The sequence below is a fragment of the Mustela nigripes genome, chromosome 12, assembly GCF_022355385.1.
Source record: "Mustela nigripes isolate SB6536 chromosome 12, MUSNIG.SB6536, whole genome shotgun sequence".
Classification (NCBI taxonomy): domain Eukaryota; kingdom Metazoa; phylum Chordata; class Mammalia; order Carnivora; family Mustelidae; genus Mustela; species Mustela nigripes.
The window spans coordinates 145593839-145615504 of NC_081568.1; the positions used below are offsets into that span (position 1 = coordinate 145593839).

The 21666-nt window shown below is 43.5% G+C and overlaps 1 protein-coding gene across 1 annotated transcript in view; it reads right to left on the minus strand.

Annotated features, from left to right (window-relative positions):
* Nucleotides 1–2868: 2868 nt before the first annotated feature.
* Nucleotides 2869–21666, minus strand: part of LOC132027619 (uncharacterized) — a 132608-nt gene continuing 113810 nt past the window's right edge. Inside the window, exon 4 of the mRNA XM_059416395.1 lies at nt 2869–3565. Coding sequence (XP_059272378.1) covers nt 3023–3565 — 543 coding nt within the window. The 3' untranslated portion in view covers nt 2869–3022. The remainder of the gene's footprint in view (nt 3566–21666) is intronic.

A 21666-nucleotide genomic window follows, 5' to 3' on the forward strand; every position in this document is an offset into this window, starting at 1 on the left:
GCAGAAAGCCTGATGCGGGCCTCGATCCCAGCACCCTAGGATCATGACCCAAGCCAAAGGCAGAGGCTTCAACCCACTGAGCCACCTAGGCACCCCTTGAATAGTTTAAACAGAAAGACCTTTCTTTCTCTTCTCAAGTTTTTAAAGCATGACTCACTTGCTTGACATTTAATGTCTTCACATATGTTCTCTCCTGTTGCTTTGGGTTTTTTTTGTTTTTGTTTTTCAAAAATGCAAATTTAAAAGCCCAGGCAATATGTTCGTGTAACCAGGTATTTTCACTAATTACCAAATGCTAAAGAGCGTGACTCCTCCTTGGGCTTCGTTTTTTTCACCCACATATGGCGAGGGTGAAGCAGACCCCAGAGGTCCTCTCTTAAACTAAATCACAGGCTTGCCCTCCTTGTCATCAGAGCTAACTAAATTCCTCACTGCCCTTTCTTTGGTGTGACCCTCCGAGTGGGCACTTTCCATACAAGCAGAATCAGCTGAGGTGCTTTTATTTATTTTTTTAAGATTTTATTTTTGAATAAAGTCTACACCCAACATGGGGCTTGAACCCACAACCTGGAGATAAACAGTCGCGTGCCCCACTGAACAAGCCAACCAGGCGCCCCCCAGCTGTGGTGCATTTAAAAGAGCCCATCTGAGATTCCTTAAGAAATTAAAAAGAGAGCTTCCCTATGACCCTGCAATTGCACTATGGGTATTTACCCCAAAGATACAGATGTAGTGAAAAGAAGGGCCATCTGTACCCCAATGTTCATAGCAGCAATGACCACGGTCGTCAAACTGTGGAAAGAACCAAGATGCCCTTCAACGAACGAATGGATAAGGAAGATGTGGTCCATATGCACTATGGAGTATCATGCCTCCATCAGAAAGGATGAATACCTTTGTAGCAACTTTTGTAGCAACATGGACAGGACTGGAAGAGATTTTGTTGAGTGAAATAAGTCAAGCAGAGAGAGTCAATTATCATATGGTTTCACTTACTTGTGGAGCATAAGAAATAAAACAGAGGACATGGGGAGATGGAGAGGAGGAGGGAGTTGGGGGAAATCGGAGGGGGGAGACAAACCATGAGAGACTGTGGACTCTGAGAAACAAGGGTTTTGAAGAGGAGGTGGGTGGGAGGTTGGGTGAGCCTGGTGGTGGGTACTAAGGAGGGCACGTTTGGCATGGAGCACTGGGTGTGCCGCATAAACAATGAATTCTGGAACATTGAAATTTAAAAAATTAAAAAAATTTTTTTTTAAAAAGAGCCCATCTGAACTCTGCCCAGGGTTACCAGGGATGGCTTCAGGACTCTCCATTTACAAAGGGCTTTTTTCAGAGAACTGCTTTGACCCAATAAGGTTTAAAAATCACTAGAAGACAGGCTATTAAAAAAAAAAAAAAAAAAAAAAACCACCTCTGATTCTGTGAAATGACCTGATTTTAAATTTTTTTCTAACAAACATGAGTGTGTAAACAGCAAGTGGGTGGGACTGGGGCGGGGAGACCAGGCTCTCCAGGTCAGCCCACGGGGAGGACTTGTGCACTGAAGACTGCTGAATCCTACGCTCAGAGTTTGATTTAATGGGTCTGCGGTTAGGTCAGATCATCTGCATTTCGAATGAGTTCCAGGTGATGCTGAAGCTATGGGGCTGCTGGACGGGGAGGAGGCACACTTAAAGAACAACCGAAGCAGGCACCTGGGTGGCTCAGTGGGCTAAGGTCATGCCTTTGGCTCAGGTCATGATCCCAGGGTGCTGGGATCAAATCCCGCATCAGGCTCTCTGCTCAGCGGGGAGCCTGCTTCCTCCTCTCTCTCTCTGCCTGCCTCTCTGCCTACTTGTGATCTCCCTCTGTCAAATAAATAAATAAAATCTTTAAGAAAAAAAAAAAAAAAAAGAACCACCAAGATGTTTTAAGACTGTGAGAGTGACAGAAACCAATTTACATTGGAAAACATCCCTCAGGCAGTAATTTTCGATTTTGGCTGCTCATTATAATCACCTAGGACAGGAGACCCAAGAGCTCTTAAACAGAAGCTCTTGGAGGGTTGGGGGGCAAGTCCCAAGTAGAAATATTATCATTTTTTAAAGCTTGCAGGTGATTTCAGTAAGTATCCGAATGTAACAGCCACACTTTGGTGATCTGTGGCAAAGGTGCTGGAGGCAGGTGAGAGTGGCCCATGAGAAGCCACTTGAGACAGTGTTTTATAAACCTAGTCACCGGGAGAGGAGAGGGATGACCTGGGTGGTTCTGTCGGTTAAGTGACCGACTTATTAGTTTCGGTGCAGGTCATGATCTCACGGGTCATGAGTTCGAGCCCCCCATGGGGCGCCATGCTTACCTGGGAATCTGCTTGAACGTTTCTCTCTCCCTCTGCCCCTCCCACTGCTCATGCAGGCATGCTCGCTCTCACATAAATAAATCTTTTTTAAAAAATGAAAATAAACCTAGCAGGGGCACCTGGGCAGCTCAGTTGGCTAAGTGTCTGTCTTTGCCTTGGGGTCATGGTCTCAGGGTCCTAGGATCGAGCCCCGCATCAAGCACCCTGCTCGGCGGGGAGCCTGCTTCTCCCTCTCCCCCTCCTCCTGTTTGTGCTCTCTCTCTCTCTGTCAAATAAACAAATAAAATCTTTTAAAAATAAAAATAAAAAAATAAACAGCGGCCCAGAACTGAAGGATAGACAGATAAGTGAAGTGGGCAGGACTCCAGACCCCCTTCCCTGATGACAATAAAGACTCTCTGTTATCATCTTTTCCGCTGTTCACTTAAAGGGAAAAAAGCAAAAGGTGCTGAGGTTCGAAAATAAAATATACAGGTTTGGGCAATCACTGAGACCGGCGAGCCCTGAAATCAGCTTGGCTCCGATATTGTCGGGAGCCACTGAGGGCCGCTCAGGGTGGCCGGGATTTTATGTCGCCTCAACAGTCAAGCAGCAAATGGAACCTGCCAAGTGAGAAACGTGGAAAAGGAAAGAGGAGCTTGGGCAGGTGCGGTCAAGGTCTGGCTCGGGCACTAGACTGCGTTAGGATTCCCTAGGGAGGAGCATCAGCACTAATGGAACCGAGGGTCGCACTGCTGGAAGGGAAGTGTTGGGGATTTTGTGTCCGTGACTGCGGTCATTCATCCAGGGGCCACGTGGAGAAGTCGTCACGGGGGCGTTTTCAGGGTACATTCCGTGGAAGCAGAAATTCCTCTGGTGCCGGGAATATGACCATTTTTCCTTCCAACAAGACAAGTGAAGGTGAATTCTGGAAGCATTTTCCATCACCCCCAAGGAAAGGATGCCAAAAAGCCACACAGAACTTGGTATGAACGGTAATTCTATATTAACCTTGAGGAAAACATGTAACAGATAAGGATATCGAGGATTTGGGGGGCGTGCCCTAGAGGCGAGCCCTTCCAACTGGAAAACACATGTCTCCCGAGGGCCATTAAGTTTTCCCAAGGGAACATAAGGATGGCTGGTTTTGAGGGAATCAGTTCGGGGCTCGACTCTCGACTCTTGCTTCGTAAGTGGATCAGCTGACTGCAGGACATACAAATACCGGATTATTATGTCGTGCACCTGAAACAAATAAAATGTTCTGCGTTAATGAGACCTCAATTAAAAAGTGGAACAGCTGAGAATGTCTCCAATGGAGACATCTTGCTGATTCTCCCCACTTCCTAGTCACCCTACTCTTTCCAAGGAAAGAGTACCCCTCCCCCAGTCCTACTACAGGGTTTTAAAAGCTCCAGGAGGTCCAAGGACATGAGCTCTTCCATGCCCCAAAATTATGTGTCCTCCCTGAGAGGGAGCCCATAGAGACCAAACCCAGGAGCACACCAGTACTGAATGGACAAAAATGTTCTTAAATGAACAATAGCTCTGTTTTCCAACCCTTTCTGGGGATGTATTCAACGAGGTCCCTGAGAGTCAAGAATCACGGGTACAACTAGTAATGATTGGTATGTCTCAATAAAACATTTTTGAGGGGCGCCTGAGTGGCTTAGTGGGTTAAGCCTCTGCCTTCGGCTCAGGTCATGATCCCAGGGTCCTGGGATCAAGTCCCCCATCAGGCTCTCTGCTCAGCAGGGAGCCTGCTTCCCTGTCTCTCTCTGCCTGCCTCTCTGCCTCCTTGTGATCCCTGTCTGTCAAATAAATAAATAAACTCTTTTAAAAAAATAAATAAAACATTTTTGACATACGTTCCAGAAATGCAGAAAGAAGGTGGCTCAGATGAGTGGGTAACAAACTATCCCTTGAGAATCGGATAGTTTCCCATTCCATAATCTCAACAAAATTGAAGGAAGGCCAAATCAAGTAATCAGCTGAAATATTATTAAAAATCATTTTTATGACCTATAACTGTGATTTGGATACATAATTTGGAAGGAGTTCAAAAATTCATTGCCACTTGCATAAAAATGACTCCTTCCACTTCTATATACCTATTTATGTGGGGATATGGCTTTTGGGTACTTACACCTAGAAAAAAATATATAAATAAAAGCAATGTTCAGCCCTATTTTGATTCCGGCAATGACTGATACTTGTCTAAGGACTCATGAGCTAACTGAACAAGTCCTATCAGCTTTACCAAGAGAAAAATGTCCTTAAAAATTTTATCATTTGTGTCTAAAAGTCACTCGTCTGAATTTTCTTTTATTTGTTTATTTATTTATTTTTAAAGATTTTTTCTTTATTTATTTGACAGAGATCACAAGTAGGCAGAGAGGCAGGCAGAGAGAGAGGAGGAAGCAGGCTCCCCACAGCGCAGAGAGCCCGATGTGGGGCTCGATCCCAGGACCCTGGGATCACGACCTGAGCCGAAGGCAGAGGCCTAACCCACTGAGCCACCCAGGTGCCCCTTATTTATTTATTTTTAAAGATTTTATTTATTTATTTGACAGACAGAGATCACAAGTAGGCAGAGAGGCAAGCAGAGAGAGAGGAGGAAGCAGGCTCCCCACTGAGCAGAGAGCCCGATGCAGGGCTCGATCCCAGGACCCTGAGATCATGACCTGAGCCAAAGGCAGAGGCTTTAACCCACTGAGCCACCCAGGCACCCAATTTTTATTTATTATAATTTGATTAATTGTGCAGGAATAATTGGTTGTTATGGTCATTCCATCCAGAAGAAGCTTTTTCTCCCCCAGAAAACATCTGCAATGAAGATCACAGGGAAGTCAAGCTTAAGATGAACAATTTAAATTTCAATTTATATAAATATTTTTCTTGCACAGACATGTGACAGAAGGATCAATAAAAGAATTCCAAGCCTGAAATATATTATCTTGGTATAAAATTCTCTGCAGGAAGTGGAATGGAAATACGAGTCCAGGATAAATGGAGTGATGTAAAATTTCTGTTACAGGAAACGTCTTACTGATCTTGTAAATTGAGAAGAGAATCAAATCTCCTAGGCTGGAAATATTTGCAAGCAACGGAACAATCACGGTGCGCCAGAAATTACAGATCATCTCAAAGATTTAAACTGATACTAGAAAAAAGAGTTAGCAACATAAAAACGGTGGGGTACAGTTACATAAGTTTTCAACATTCTTTAAGTGGCTATGGAAGGGGAAAAAAATGAAACTGGCACTCTAGTGAATGTTTCTCTCCACTAGTCTAGTTAGGAAGAGGTAAATTCCTTGGCTTATCAAACAAGACTGTCTTTTTCCTTTTTTTAAGATTTTATTTATTTAGAGAAAGAGAGAGTAGGACGAAGGGAAGAGGGAAAGAGAGAATCCTTAAGCAGACTCCCCACTGAGGGCAGAGCCCAACACAGGGCTCGACCTCATGACCCTGCGATCACCACCTGAACCCAAATCAAGAGTCGGAAGCCCAAATGACCAAGCCACCCCAGCGCTCCCAAACAAGACTCTCTTAGATGGTATTTGTCTAATGGATTCAAGCCCAAGAGGAGGGGAGTAGATTTCAATCTTAAACTACCTCCCTGCCTTCTGCTGTCCAGGAAGAATGTATTTTTGTAGTGACATGAGGATCTACGATCAGAAACCCTCAGGGAGGCTCGGCTGGGGCCAAGGGCATTGACACTTTCTGCTCCAGACAGAGGCTAGAAGCAAAGGAGGTGGTGTTTAAGGACAGTTTAGATATTGCACTCAGAAATAAAGAAGGCTCATTCATTCTCAGTGAGATTTAAAAACCTGGAGCAGTTTGACACAGAGAACAGGAGCCCCCCCCCCCCCAAATGTGGACAGTCTATAGAGGCAGGAAGACATTCTGGTGTGAAGAGAGAGGCCATTTTTAAGTCTCCTACTGAAGGACGGAGCCTTCGGCAGCTGACCCGACGGACCAGCTGACCTCTTCCAAACGGCAGAGTCATTTTGGAATTCTTGGGAATCTTGAGTTTCACACATCTGTGAAACCCCTGGCTCCTAGAGGTTGAAGGTCTTGACCAAGGTCATGCTTTATTTTAGTGACAGATAAAAGAAGAGAGTCCATGTCCTCTCTTCTCAGCCTTTTGCTATTTCTACAGTATGATCTGACAAGTGAAGCCAAAAAACTGTGTCTCTATTCTGAATTTCCCACATCATGTAATATTTTACACATAAGGAAACGTTGTTAAGGTCAACGTAAAAGCAGCTAGTGCAGCTTATAAAGCCGAAGGAGAAAGATGCCAGGTCCCCAAGTGCATGATGCAATCCCTCGCTGGATGTGAGGGGAAAAAATCACTTTAAAAACAATCCTGAGGGGTGCCTGGGTGGCTCAGTCCGTTAAGCATCTGCCTTCAGCTCAGGTCATGATCCTGGGATCGAGTCCCGCACCAGTCTCCCTGCTCAGTGGGAAGTCAGCTTCTCCCTCTGACTGCTGCTCCCCCTGCTTGTGCTCTCTCTCTCTCAAATAAATAAGATCTTTTTAAATATATATATATATATATATATATATTTGTACCCCTGCTGAGATAAAAGCTTGGTCAGGCAAAATTTCCCTTTTCCTTTTCCTGGAGATAGTGGGACGCGTGGGGCTTCCTCGCCTACACTTGCTGCCGTTCAAAGCAGAGAAAAATCCCCCTGTGGTTTTCTTGCTGCTGACGGCACACATCACTCTCCCACAAGCAAGGCGGAAGAAGATGATACAGCATTCGCTTATAATTAAATCTGTAGGTAACAGGTCAGGAAAAATAAATCCAAACCTTCATCGGAAGATTGAACGGACGGGATGGAAACACATATTCTGCCAAGCTACTAATATGTCATTTTCTCAATGCTTATGATGCAGCCTCTTGGTTCCTACTGGTTCAGGCTGTAGAGAGAGAAGTGATGATGAATAAAAATTGACTTTTCTAGGAACTTGTTTATAAAAGCCTGGGTAGGGGCGCGGGGAGGAGGGTCCTTAAAATCTGTGTTCTGTGAGGTCTGTACAGACACAGAGTAGATTTCATCCAGACTGAAGAAGAGAAAAGCTGACCAAGGAGAGAAGAGGCAGAGGAGCAGATTGGCAAAGCCAAGTTTTGACGGGAGAAGGAAACAGAAAGGAGGAAGCGATAACAGAAGGGGAGGGCAGCGCGAAGCACTAGCCAAGCTTGACAACAGGACGTCCTCTGTGTCCTGGAGAAAGGAAAGCAGAATAGGTTTACAGAAGGTTTTTGGGGTGCTTGGGTGGCTCCGTTGGTTAAGCCACTGTCTTCAGCTCAAGTCATGATCCCAGAGTCCTAGGATCATCAAGCCCCATATCTGAATTCCCTTGCTCTGCAAGGAGCCTGCTTCTCCCTCGTCCTCTGCCTGCCACTCCCCCTGCTTATGCGCTCTCTGTCTCTCTCTCTCTGTCTCTGTCAAATAAATATCTTTTAAAACCATAATAAATAAAATAAAGGTGGTTTTGGAGTACTTTGAATTTCCGAGAGGATTGTGATCTCCAGGGAGAGGGAGTCATGCTGAAGTAGCCAGCGGCCAAGCTGAACCCCCACCAGAATCAGGACACAGCAAGGAGGGGACCATGAGAAGGATGGGCACCAGTGGCCCAGCGTGGCGGCTTTGTCTCTGTTTCCTATTCTGAGCATTAAGATGTAAAGAGGAGGGGCATCTCGATGGCTCTGTCGATTAAGCATCTGACGCTTGATTTCAGCTCAGGTCATGGCAGGGTCATGAGATAGAGCCCCAAGTCAGGCTCCACGCTAGGCATGGAGCCTGCTTAAGATTCTCTCTCTTCCTCTTCCTCTGCCCCTCTCCCAATTTTCTCCCTCTTTCTTTCTCTCTAAAAAAATAAAAAATAAAAAAAATTTTAAAAAGATGTAAAGAGGAAACAAAAGCTAAACAGATCAGCTGACCCTGAACTTCTCTCTCTGCCTCCAAAAGAGACTCTTGCCATTGAGTCTTCCTGGGGACTATATGCCCAGGGGATCCCTATGCACTATGAGAGTTAAAGTATTGTCAATAAACAGTACCAAGAAGTGAGTCTGATTATGTCTTTTGTCCAGATAGTTGTGCAATCATATGGGGAGATTGATTTAAAATGGTAGGGATTATCTGATGAGTATCCTAAAATTTAGGAACACGGGGTGCGTGCCCAGGGATTGAGTGGCCCCTACAGCCAGTGCAACCCTTGGGCAAAGCTTTAGTTACTCCAAGGCCATGGCTAGCAGTCTGCATTTATGATGAGGGATAACTTCCCTGTGCACAGAACTGAAGGCATCTCACAAACACCACGCTTCTACCCATCGATTTCAGGGACTATCCTGGACAGGACTTGTAAAGATCTCTGAGGTCCCCAAACATAGCTTTTAGTTTCCCCGCAAGAACTGAAGTTTCTAACTTCAACCTCTTCCTTACCTCGGGATACCTTCAGACGCCACGGCTTTGGAATGGGGCTGTCGTATATTTACACATCCTTTGTCTGATACCACTTCCTTCCCAGAGACCATGACCCAGGAAAGCTGGCATCTCCAGGCACCTCTAGGCTCCCCCCTCAGATAGCTCTCTGCACAGCCACATCTGGCAGGGGGAGGGCAGAGTAGCTCTGCCCTGCTCAGGGTCACTCTCCACCCCACTTGCTCCCCTAGGGAATATGGATGTGAGACTTCGTAGCTGCAGGCCCGTGGGCTTTGACTATAAATATGACTAAGTAAGCAAAGATCTTGACCTACCTACTTTATCATGTCCTCCTCAGTCAGTCCCTGACTAGGTGCAGAACCTGTGAACTCCTGCATGACGTCTTGCTTGCTGCCGGCCCTTGGAAAGGCAAATTTCCACTCTCTGTGAGGACCTCAATATCTCTGTGATGTCACCACCATAATCAAGAACCAAGGTATGTATCTAATGGAGTGGGAAACCCGTGTATTGATGACTAACAGGCCTCACCGAAAGATTTTATTTCCATTAACAGTTGAAAGCAAACCAAACCAAACCAAATGGGAGTGGTTATTGCTGATTCATTTTGACAAGTCAAGAATTGATCTTTGAAACCTCACTGAATACTGAAGATGTGTTCGATCCCATTTGAGCTCTTATCACATATGTCATAAGGCAAAGACCAAAACTTCTGCAGCAAAGCCAGCAACCAGAATATTAGACCCCAGGACCCTGAGTTTTTATAGTTTATGCCGAGGGGGTAACGGGCAGCAAAAACTCTCCAGACAAAATATTGCATTTTTTCATGAATATTGTTTCCATGTTCAGCATTCTAAGGGAAATAACTAACATTTGCTCAGCAACCATAAAAGATAGAAAGTTTGGTGACTATTTATTGAGGTTTTCTCATTGCCTGAAAAATACCTTTTTTTTTTTTTTTAATGAGCATGAAATAAAAAAGAGAATTGAAGTAAGTCCTAGGATTCCCCAAAACCTTCAATATCTGTTGTTTCATGTAAGGTGACAACAGGTAAAGCTGGTAGTGCTATGTCCACACTGGCAGGTAAGGAAATGGGTTCAGAGAGGTGAAGCGACAAGACCAGAGCACACGGACAGGAATGTTCAGTCTTCTGTTTCTTCTTCACTTCGTAGTATCTTGAAATACAAAATGGAGACAAAACAGGAGCCCACACTCCCCAAAGCAAGGTATGTCATTTTCCACTATCCAACCAGGGTTTACTCTTAAAAGACCTCATACTTGAATTTAAAGGTGGTTTTCACATACGAGCAACAGATAAAATAATATTTGAATTCTATCAACTTCTTTAGTTTTTTTTTCAACTTTTGTTAGTGGTTGCTCTAGAGTTTTTGGTATACAAATCTATGTGTGTTTTCAACACTTCATGAATGGTACCTCTTTTTTTTTTTTAAGATTTTATTTATTTATTTGACAGACAGAGATCACAAGTCGGCAGAGAGGCAGGCAGAGAGAGAGGAGGAAGCAGGCTCCCCGCTGAGCAGAGAGCCCAATGCGGGGCTCCATCCCAGAACCTGGGATCATGACCTGAGCCGAAGGCAGAGGCTTTAACCTAACTGAGCCACCCTATTGCTATAATTCTTTTGAGCAGTTATCTGTTAGACCAACATCCGGGTGGGTGAAACAGACCACATCCACATGTCACTTTACGGGCCCTAAATTCCAAGGGGACAGAAGCTCCTTTGTTCAGGAACTTGCCCTATAGATCCAGATCCAGATCTCTTTATCTGGCTGTTGATTCATATACTTTAATATTACTTATAATAAATGGGTAATCTAGTAGTAAACTAGTTTCCTGAGTTCTGGAAGGTCACCAACTGGACTCTCTCCCAACCACACCCTTCTGGTAATTTCTTTAAAGATTTTATTTACTTACTCTAGAGAAAGAGTGCACAGGATGGAGAGGGAGAGGAATCTGAAGCAGACTCTGCTGAGCCCAGAGCTCAAAGTGGGGCTCAACCCCACAACAAAATCATGACCTGAGTTAAAACCAGGAGTCGTATGCTCAACTGACTGAGCCACCCAGGTGGCCCCACACCCTTTTGGGTTTTTACGGAAGGCTTCAGTTCATTGGCATAATTGATTAAATCACTGGTCATTGGCAACTGAGTCAACCTCCAGCTCCACTCCTCTGCCCCCAACCCTCTAGCTGCAAGGTTGCTTTCCCTAAAAACCAGCCCCCATCCTCAGGTGAGGTCCGAAAGTCACCTCATTAACATAACAAAAGACTCCTTTATTGTTCTCTAAATGGGAGTAGAGACCACATATATATTTCTTATTATAAATCATAATATTACAATAGGTAGTTTCCTCCATTCTGGCTTCATTCAAGATTCTCTCTTTGGCTTTGGCTTTCTACAGTCTGAATAGGATATGTTTAGGCATAGATTTTTTTTTTTTTTTTAATAATTTATCCTGCTTCTTGTTTTCTGAGCTTCCTGGATTTGTAGTTTGGTTTCTGTTCTTAATTTTGAAAAGTTTTAAAGTATTGTCCCTTGAAGAAGGAAGGAGGGAATAAGACTAGAAAAATGGAATCAAAGCATGAGGTACAAAGCAGATGGGATATACCATTTCAGACATTTGACCAAGATTGTGTTAAGCCTCACAGAAAAGCAGAGCCCTGGTAAAGCCATAAGTGAGAGCTCTCTAAAGATACCCTCAGGGCACCAGTCCATCCTTCAGAATCTCCTTTGTTGTCTCTGGGTGTGCTTGACTGACCGCCTGGTGAGATGGGTAAGGACAGTCTACAGTGCAACGTGGCTCACTCTCCCCTACTCACTACAGCACAACCAAGTGGGCCTCTGTCCTTACCCTGCGTCAAGCTAGACTCTGTCCCACCTCAGGGCCATTATGCTTTCGGTAGTGATCTCCTCCACCCATACACTTTGTAATTACTTGTGTTACTTGCGTGCCTTTTGGATTTCTGCTTTCCCCACTATATATAGGCTCCAGGAGGAACCAATAAATAGCCAACAGTGCTTGATACATGCTAAGAACCCCTAGTTTTCAAAAAGAATTATTTTATTTGTTATCAGAGAGAGAAGAGTGCACATGCACACACGAAGAGGGGAGGACCAGAGGGAGATAGAGAGAGAGTCTCAAGCAGACTCCATTCTGATCATGGAGCCTATCATAAGGCTGGAGCTCATGACCCTGAGATCATGACCTGAGCCAAAACCAAGAGTCAGACCCTTAACCAACTGCACCATCCAGATGTCCAGAACTCTTAAATATTTAATAATGAATCACTCACTTGGCCACTGCGGTCAGTGAGAATTCCTGCCCCTTTTGCACAATCACCAGAACAGGCCATGGGATGAAAGATACCATCAGAGCTGAGGAAGGAGAGGGAGGGAAGTGGGGGCAGGTGGTAAGAGTATGGTAAAAGAAGAGTCAAGGGACAGCTGAGACACATGGGAGAATATGTCAAGGAAATGAGGCACTGGAATAACCATGAATGCATTCATAAAACTAGCCATGGAAGCCAGGCGGGTTGAGAGGGAATAGAATAGATAGAGTACAGAATGCTTGGGGTAAGGCAAAGTTCAGATACCCAGGGGCCATGCAGTGCCAGCTAGGGATATTTCTTAATGGCCTACCATTGCCAAGCCACCAAGAAATCAGGTTCCCAGTTGATTTCATTGACTTCGCAAAGTCATGTCACCATATTGGAAAATGAAATTCTCCAATAAGACAACTAGAAACACAAAGGTTTGGACGTGAGGGTATCTCCTTTTCCTTATCTACAAACATAATTATCCTGTTTAGAAAGGAAAGATTAAAATGTTGAATGAAGAAAGTGCACCTCAGAAAGAGCAATACAGCTCCTTCCAAGGCAGAACCACCTGGGGGCATTATTTGAACTTGGTTATCAAGCTTGGAACGAGCAAAAATTTAGATCTCTCACCAAGATTGCATATCAGTTAAATTTATATACTTTTTAAGAGAATTAAGTTTAAAAAATTTATAGCAAAACTGAAATTTGATTTGATTGAGTTGATCCAATAAGACTTTCGTCTATGATACTGCCAACATTTGACTCTGGTGAAGTCAATTAGACACTAAATCCTTGAATTCCTGCTCCTGAAATACAGAGAAAGTATATCTTTCTCCATCTTATTACATATTTGTTAGTTATGAAATATCACATATATGACCCCCACTACAGGCCTTAAAAGTATCATTACCCAAATTGGAGGTATTATATAATGCATACCTAATAAATAACTTTTTTCTTCTAAATTGAAAAATGAAAGTCCAAGGTCACCCAGCTACTAAGTGCCCAAATCACATTTTATCAGAATCCAGTTTTGCCCATTTTATCATTCCAGAATATCCTCATATCACACATTTAAGGTCATTGGTTGAATGCCATCAATTTCTAAACATATTCATGGGTGAATTTCATTGTTAGAAAATTAGAAAGCTAAGGTCAGGTTTACAAAAATATTTTAGAATGTTGAAGTTCATCTTTCAAGTTGCTTTCTCTTTCTCTCATCTGATAGAACTGAAATAAAATTTTGGTTCTATTCATCCTAAGGAATTAAACAACCAAATGTTAGCTCTTTTTGATAAGATACAAAAGATACCCCCCTCCATTCTCTTGATGGTATCTTTGCTCTCGCCTCATGTTTCCCAGAGATAACACTTAACACCTTTCCAAGCAATTTTTTCAAAATTCTCCTAGCTGATAATCAGAGCAAATTCAGGGCTTTGAACGTATCAAATAAACTAAAGAGAAACTGGAATGATTGCAAGTGCAGACACATGGCCCAATTCCCAAGATTACTGGATATGAGGAAAGGGATTGATGAAAAAAGTTGAAAAGGTCCTGGATGCTTGCCAACATAAGTGAGGGCTTAAGGAGTCAAGACACAGGAGGAAGAAGGGTGAGACTACGGATAATCTGGCTGAGGATCTAAAACAGCAATGGCCAGAGAGATTTTTGGCTTTCACAATAAAGTGGATGCTACTAGCACCTAGTGGGTCCAGGTCAAGGATGTGCTAAATACCCTACCATGCACAAGATAGCCTCAGCCACCAAAGAAAGAATTATAAGGTCCCAAAAGTCAAGGCTGGGAAACCATGTTCTGAGAGATTCAGGTGCTTCTCCAGTCCCTTTTACCTCCCCTAAATGTGTGGGGCAAAGTTTACCTTTTGGGTTCCTCCTTACCATTGTCAACAAGTAGTACTAAAGTTTCCATACTGCTATCATGCTTCCATAATGCTAAAGTGAGATGGTGGATGACTGGTTACCCTTTTCCTGTCCCCAACTCCCCTGTACAACCTAATCCCCCAATACAACCTAATTCTAATGTTCAGTTGGCATATTTATGTGCCTGACGATAAACAGGAAATAAGCTGCTTTTTTTTTTAATGTATATCTATTTCCTAAGAAACTAAGAGACTAGACCATGTCTTCCTTGAATGGCAGTCTACACTGTAGCATCGGTTTAGGGATTTCCAGGGCCTGGGTGTAACTTAGTGGAAGAAGAAGGAAGACAGAAAGGGAGTGTTGACAGCATGCCCTGAATCCGAGTCCTACCACTTCCACCAAGGGATGCTTGGAGCACTAGGCAGCTGCCAACGAGAGGTTAAATTTGCCATTTCCCACCCTCCCCTACCCACTCAACCCACAGGTAAACTAGGTTGTTCCAGAGCCTTTGAGGCTTCCTTGAGGACCTCAATGGATTATTAAGCATTAGCAAAGACTGCTTTGTAATGACCATTTCCACTTTATCCAAGACAGAAGATAAGCAATGAAAAGAAACACTTCAGGTGGGGTCCACAGTCCTCGGTGTCCCAGGACCTCGTCCAATCTGATTTTAGTCTTTTAAATGAAATAATAATAATCTAAGGTACTTTTTAGAGAAGAGAAACTCGATTATGAAAACATGAACAAATATCCACTTTATACCCTTTGGCTTATGATTAGGACCATAACTGCTGCCGTGTATGATTTTGTCATTCACCAGCTTAAACTCCTTTACTGACATCTTACGGCTCTATGAATAAAATCTAAGTTTCCAAAAGTTCCTGCATGATGATCATTATTCTCCATGCTCCTCCTTGCTTCCTATGTTCTGTGTCCTTAATCTTCTGCTACTCAGGTGTCCCACGCTCAAATGCCCCCTCTTCAGAGAGACCTCCCCACGTAATTATTAACTTTTTTTAAGTAGGCACCATGCTCAGCGCGGGGGCCCAAGGCGGGGCTTGAACTCAGGCCAGACACTCAACCAACTAACTGAGCCACCCAGGGGCCCCTTCCCACATTGTTATTATCACAAGATCCTGTCTACTTTCCTTCTAAGCACCTATTACATTTATCATTAATCTCTTTAGTATGCTTTTTACTACTCTCTGCTAGATTGTTAGTTACCTCCCTGAGTATAAAGATCTTATCTGGGTGTCGACTGCCACCCAGAGCTTAATGGAGATCCTGATACATGGCAGTGACTGACCATATTTATTGCATAAATTAGGGCATAAATCCATATAAGCAAGACATTCTCCATGAGCTGCAATTACTCAAACTATAAGCTCCAGAAATTCCAAATGTAATCACATGGCCCGGGCTACTTAGATGAGTCAATATAGAGACACAGAAGTATGAGTCCCCGAGCTCTGAAATGGAGCAACACATAGAAACCAGCAAATGTGCTGACATCATTGATCAAGTCGCACAAATAACCCAGTTTTCCAGATAAAGGCAGTTAGCCTGTACTCTTCCAGTTCATCTAGGACACTCACACAGAACAGTCTCATTTCCCCATCAGTGTAGATTGGATTTGGATGCTTTTCATAAAAGCAAACATTTTATAAATCACTTCAACCAAGCTGAAATTGGAAAGAAATAAAATCAAAATTATTCCACAGGGTCCTATCAATACCATGTCCTTTAGGAAAGTTAAATTATAACAATGTGTCATAACAAAGGCAGGTAATTGGGAAAGTCATCAAGTGCTCACTAAATAAGCAGAAATGTGCATTTGGGCCCGTCTATGTGCAAGACTGAAGAATTTCCAAGTTACACACTTCAGTACAATAGCCATCAAGACACCATTGGAAAGAATGCACCAATTATGTGAGACCCTTCAACTACCATCTGACAAATTTTACTATGAATAAAAGTGTGAATGAAAACACTTCACATGGGTCTTTTAAAAGTAAGAATAATAATATCACACTTCCAAGCCCCAAAGGCCTCATGATGTGGGTTTCAAGATGGCCAGTGCTCCACCACAAAAATGGCCGCTCTGTTCCCCAGCCGCTCTGGAAAGGGTATGCTTCTCCTATGTAGGACTCTTGTGTCCTAGTCAAGTATTTCATACATGGAAGATAGCCTGTAGAATTACTGATGCTTTTCATATTTTTCATTTGTATGAGGATTCTGTTTCTGAACCTAGATCCTTCTCTTCCCCTCACTGTCCATGCTGCGCTTGGCCTCAGCTAAGAATGCTGCATTTGTTTTGTAGTATTCTCAAATATCACCCCAAAGGTAGCAATACAACTGTTAGCAGCTACAAGCAAGATATATATATTTTTGAGAGAGAGAGTGAGGGTGCACAAGTGGGGAGAGGCAGAGGGCAAGGGAGAGATAGACTCAAGCAGGCTCCATGCCCAGTGAGGAGCCCCAGGGGCTCCTCTCAGAACGCTGAGATAATGACCTGAGCCAAAAATCAAGGGTCAGATGCTTAACTGCCTGAGCCACCCAGGTGCCCCTCAGAGAAAAATAATAATAAAATTTAAATCTAAATTTAAAAATTTTTTAAAAAATGATTTATTAATTTGATTCTTTCTGTTTTAGGGTTCCCTACTCATGACGATTGTTGAAGTCAATAAAGCATTGACTTCAACAATCAACTCTGCTGCCCATGCATGCATTATGCAAAATACCAACTTCACCTCTTGGAACTCAAACCTGTGAGGAGGGATGCTGCCCAGCTGGCGCTTCCACAGCCAAAGAGGGACGATGAAGCTGGTTCTTGGAAAGTGCAAATAACAGCTGGAGACTGGAACCACGTGCACTGGCGGAGGCAAGAAGCATCAGGACAGGTACAAGGAACACACGTGGGACCGCCTGCACCTTCTCCTTCCTCCCACCTTCTGGTTGCTCTCTAGCGCCACCTACAGGCAGACCTAACAAAACCAGCAGACAAAAGAGCTCTTCTCCAGCGTCCAGTGCCCAACATTACAAAGTGGGGGTGGGGTGGTATAGACAGGTGCATTTGTAACTGAGAAACAAGATCACACCCCTCCCACCGGATCTCAGCACTCAGGTGCACACTCACTCCAGAGGCTGCTTGGCTGCTACTTGAGGCTGCTCGTTGGAGGAATTCAACTTGCGTACCTCTGGAAACAGATACGGACTTCTGGTTATTAATGCTGAAACAGAGCACACAAGTCACCCCCTAAATCTCCACTAACAGAAGGAAAAGGCTGACGCCGGAGATAAATAAACACAACCTTGATCATATGAAGCATCTTAACTGACAACATATAAATATAAATTGGGCCAAAGCGCTCTGAGACTTCAAAGAATAACAAAATCCCAATAAGTCATTTTGTCTCAGTATAAATGGTCTGCCTTTCTGCTCTGCTCCAGAGTGAATACAGATTTCTCAGTAATTCAAGCGCTGATGAACCGGTTGGTAGATTTTCCTAGTTTATTTCTTTTCTCCCCTGCTGGCTTTCTTTTCTGCAGACTCAAACGCCCACTCATCTGCTTTTCCCTCTGCTCTCTGAAAGGTTCAGTGGAAACAAACACAGGACCACTATCTACAAACTGAGGCCTACCAGCCAAATCCTATAAAGTCTGGGTTAAGACAAGGCAGTGAGCAGAACACCAAACCCATGCCTCCAGCAACATACTACTTCAGGAAGAATTTCCTCTGCCCTTCAAGATCCTTCTCGCTGGATCATGAATCAAATTGACATCAGGCTGATTAATGAGAAAATCAAATTTAATAGCATATGTATGGGGGATCTACATAGATATGGAAATTCCAAAGGCAGGAAACATGATACATACATTAGCTAAAGAGAGGGGTGAGTTCTTAGGATCCGAATGGGAGAAAGACCATTAGCAGGAAAGTGAGATGTTTGGAAAACAAAGGGGTTCCTCTGTTATGTAGATACATAGATACGTTTCTACCATAAAGGGGAGTCTGTTAAAAGCAGGCAATTGAAGGAGAGGTAAAGAGCTTTTCCTGAATCTGCTGGATTTTGATTGCTTTTAACTCAGAAGAAAGTTCAATGTCAATGTGGCTCATCAAGGGCTGGCCCTTGGCCCCTACAATACAGATTTTCTCAAAACTTTACACTCACAGGGAACCCTCCTGCACTGTTGGTGGGAATGCAAGCTAGTACAACCACTCTGGAAAACAGCATGAAAGTTCCTCAAAAAGTTGAAAATAGAACTACCCTATGACCAGCAATCACACTACTGGGTATTTACCCTAAAGATACAAATGTAGTGGGGCGCCTGGGTGGCTCAGTGGGTTAAGCCTCTGCCTTCGGCCCAGGTCATGATCCCAGGGTCCTGGGATCGAGCCCCGCGTCGGGCTCTCTGCTCATCGGGGAGCCTGCTTCCCTTCCTCTCTCTCTGCCTGCCTCTCTGCCTACTTGTGATTTCTCTCTGTCAAATAAATAAATAAAATCTTAAAAAAAAAAAAATGTAGTGATCTGAAGAGGCACCTGCAACCCAATGTTCATCGCAGCAATGTCCACAATAGCCAAACTAGAAAGAGCTCAGATTTCCATTGACAAATGAGTGAATAAAGAGGGTGTGAGATATATATATATGCACATATATATGTATATATAGTACACAGCCATCAAAAAAAAATTAAATCTTTCCATTTGCAACAATGAGGATGGAACTAGAGAGGGTCTTATGCTAAGCAAAATAAGTCAATCAGAGAAAGACAGTTCTGAGCTCACACATATCTAATTTTAAAAATAATTAATTAATTAAATACAACAGTATATCAAAATAACAAGACACCATGACCAAGAAGTATTTCACTGGAGGAATGCAAAGACATTTGGGAAAGCAGCACCGTGCATTATGTCATCAAACCAAAGGAATCCAACAGTCATTTTGGATTGTCATGACACATGACAAGACAATAAACCAATCTACCGAAATCAATATTGCCATATCACATGTATGTTAGTATTTTTTCCTGAAATCAAGAAATGTGGGTGTTGGGCTGGCAGAAAGAAAGGGCTACTTAAGATGGCGAAAGTCCCTGCCACAAAACCTGAGCTCGAACAGGAGAACAAGGATCCAAGCAGGAATCTGAAAACCCTCCCGCCCCGGGCTCCAGTGGACCAATGGGACCCTGACGAGCAGGCAAAATATCCAAATAAGGGAAACTTGCCAAAAGACCCCTGAACTCCCCTGGAGGCCCCTTAAAAGCCCCCTTCTCCTTGCCTTGGGCACGACTTACGCCACTCTGCTTTCCAGAGTGGCGGAACCTCGCCCGAGGGTGCCCACCTCCTCCCGGCGCAACTTTCCTGGCTCCCCTTCTCCTGAGCCCTGAAACTTCACTGGAGAGCGTTTTTAATAAATCTTGCCTTGCACCCACTTGGCCTGGTGTTGTGTTTATCTCGCCGGAAAAACTTTACAGTAGGTTTTTTAAAGATTTTATTTATTTATTTGAGAGAGAGGGAAGAGAGAGAGCATGAGCCAGGAGGAGGAGGGGGGAGAAAAAGACTCCCCAGCTGAGCAGGGAGCTCAGATGCTGGGATCATGACCTGAACCGAAGGCAGCCACTTAACACACTGAGCCACTGAGGTGCCCCCACGAAATGTTTGGATGTACAACTCAAAAGGGTATACCAGGTGCTGTGAAAAGGAGTGAGTGATTGATTCTGAAACATGTATCAAGGAAGTTTCTGGGCTTCAAGCACATTTAAAAAATTGTACAGACACAACTATAAAGCAAAAGAAAACCAGATTACTGCCAGTGATATCCACAAATCTTCAAGGGAAAGAAAGTTTGACTTAAGACTTCCTCTTGCATAAAAAGGTATTTTCAATGTATGTAAAAATAAGGGATTCTGGTCCCAAACAATCATTTTTACAAAGACACGTGTGCACAAACCTGCATGTGCACACACACACAGACATACATACAGACATGCACATACATGTATATCTTCGTTTTTTCCAAACCTAGAGAGCGAAAAAATATTTGCTGGATTTCAGCAATTCCTTTGCTTTAACGTTAATGTCTTTTCCACAGAATCAAGTAAAAGTCAAGGCCAGTTTATTTGATATATTTTCTTTAAATTAGCATGCATCATACGATCTGTTTTCCAAATGATTCCCAGCTATCCTGCCTGAATATATGAATTGAAACCCCCACGGCATAGGGTTCACCAAACACTAAGAACTTTCTTTCTGAAGGAGACTGTTGAGTGATTCCATTTTCCTTTTCGTTATGACTTGAATTCTTATAAAGTTTATATCCTTTTTACAAAACTAATAAAGTCCACTGCCTGCAAAATGAAAAATAAGAGGAGTAAAATGAGAAGAAAAGGGAGAAAACAATTAGCATTACCATGATGAGTTTCCCTTTATAATGTGTTCAGTGTGTCTGTTGGATGAGTCAAAGAAAACACTCTAATGGAGTTTCCATTCCATAAATTTGATTTCACTGCAGGAAACATGAGCCGAAACAGCCATTCCCATCACTTAATGGGCATCCCTGCCTTCTCCTTATTCAATAAGACCGGTTATAGCTAGAGAAGGCCTCCCCATCTCCTGTCTGTGTTTCCTGTGTGTATTCTCCTGGGTTCTTTCAGTTCAGGATTAAATGACTCAAGCGTCAGGGTTTCATCTCTTTCCCAGTATAGAAGCCAACAGTTGTCTTGCCTCAATGGGGTGACAGATGCACTATGATTTTGAGGAGAGGCCATCTGTGCCTTATTATTGAGCTCTAAAGGGACCTCTCAGCCACACCACAGCTCGCTGGACTCTGATTAAGCAACCGTTGGTGCAGAGATGGGACACACTGATGGATACTTTGAGCCACAAGAAGAAAAACTAGGAACCATGTCTCAGCACTCACACACCCTTGGGGAGGCTGCCTTGCTACCAATTCATAGAAATTGTGAAATAATGCATGGTAATTCAAGAAAAAGAGATGTGTTGATTCCTCCCTTGCCCTACTTTACTTGGAAACAGAATTCCAAAGCCTGCTATCCAAGATCCCATCTCCATTTTCTGTTCACTTTGCATCTCCTTCCTAAATCACACACACAAGGGTATCTTCACTCACAGATATCCACACTCACACACACACACACACACACACACCACAGAGGCCACTGCCTTCCTGAGAAACAGAGTGGCCCACAGGCTTCCAATAGAAACACGGCATTTGTCTTCAGGCCCAGACAGTCAACGTGAAAACCCGTAAAGTGGATAAAGAATACAAGAGGATGGCAGTTAGTAAAAGGGGCCAAAGCCAAGTCTAGAGCACCCAAATATTAAGCCATTATTGCTTTAGCTTTGGATCTTGGATGATTTCTAGAAGTGTTTTTCAAGAGTGATTTTCTCCCCTTTTAGCCTTACTCCTCTTCTTCACCTTCCTTGCACAGAGTTCTAGTAATTAAGCCCTGTTCCTTTCATTGCTTTCTAAAACAAACACACTGAACAGCTCTGGCTTGGCTTAGATGCACAGGGGGCCCAGGAGCAATGAGCTCATGTACCAGCCAGACCATGGTTTCCATTTCCATTCCTTGGCAGGAGGAAGCAGGACAATTTGAAACATGGCTATTCCCAGCCTGGGGCAGAGAAGATGCTAGATGAGCCTGGAACTTCAT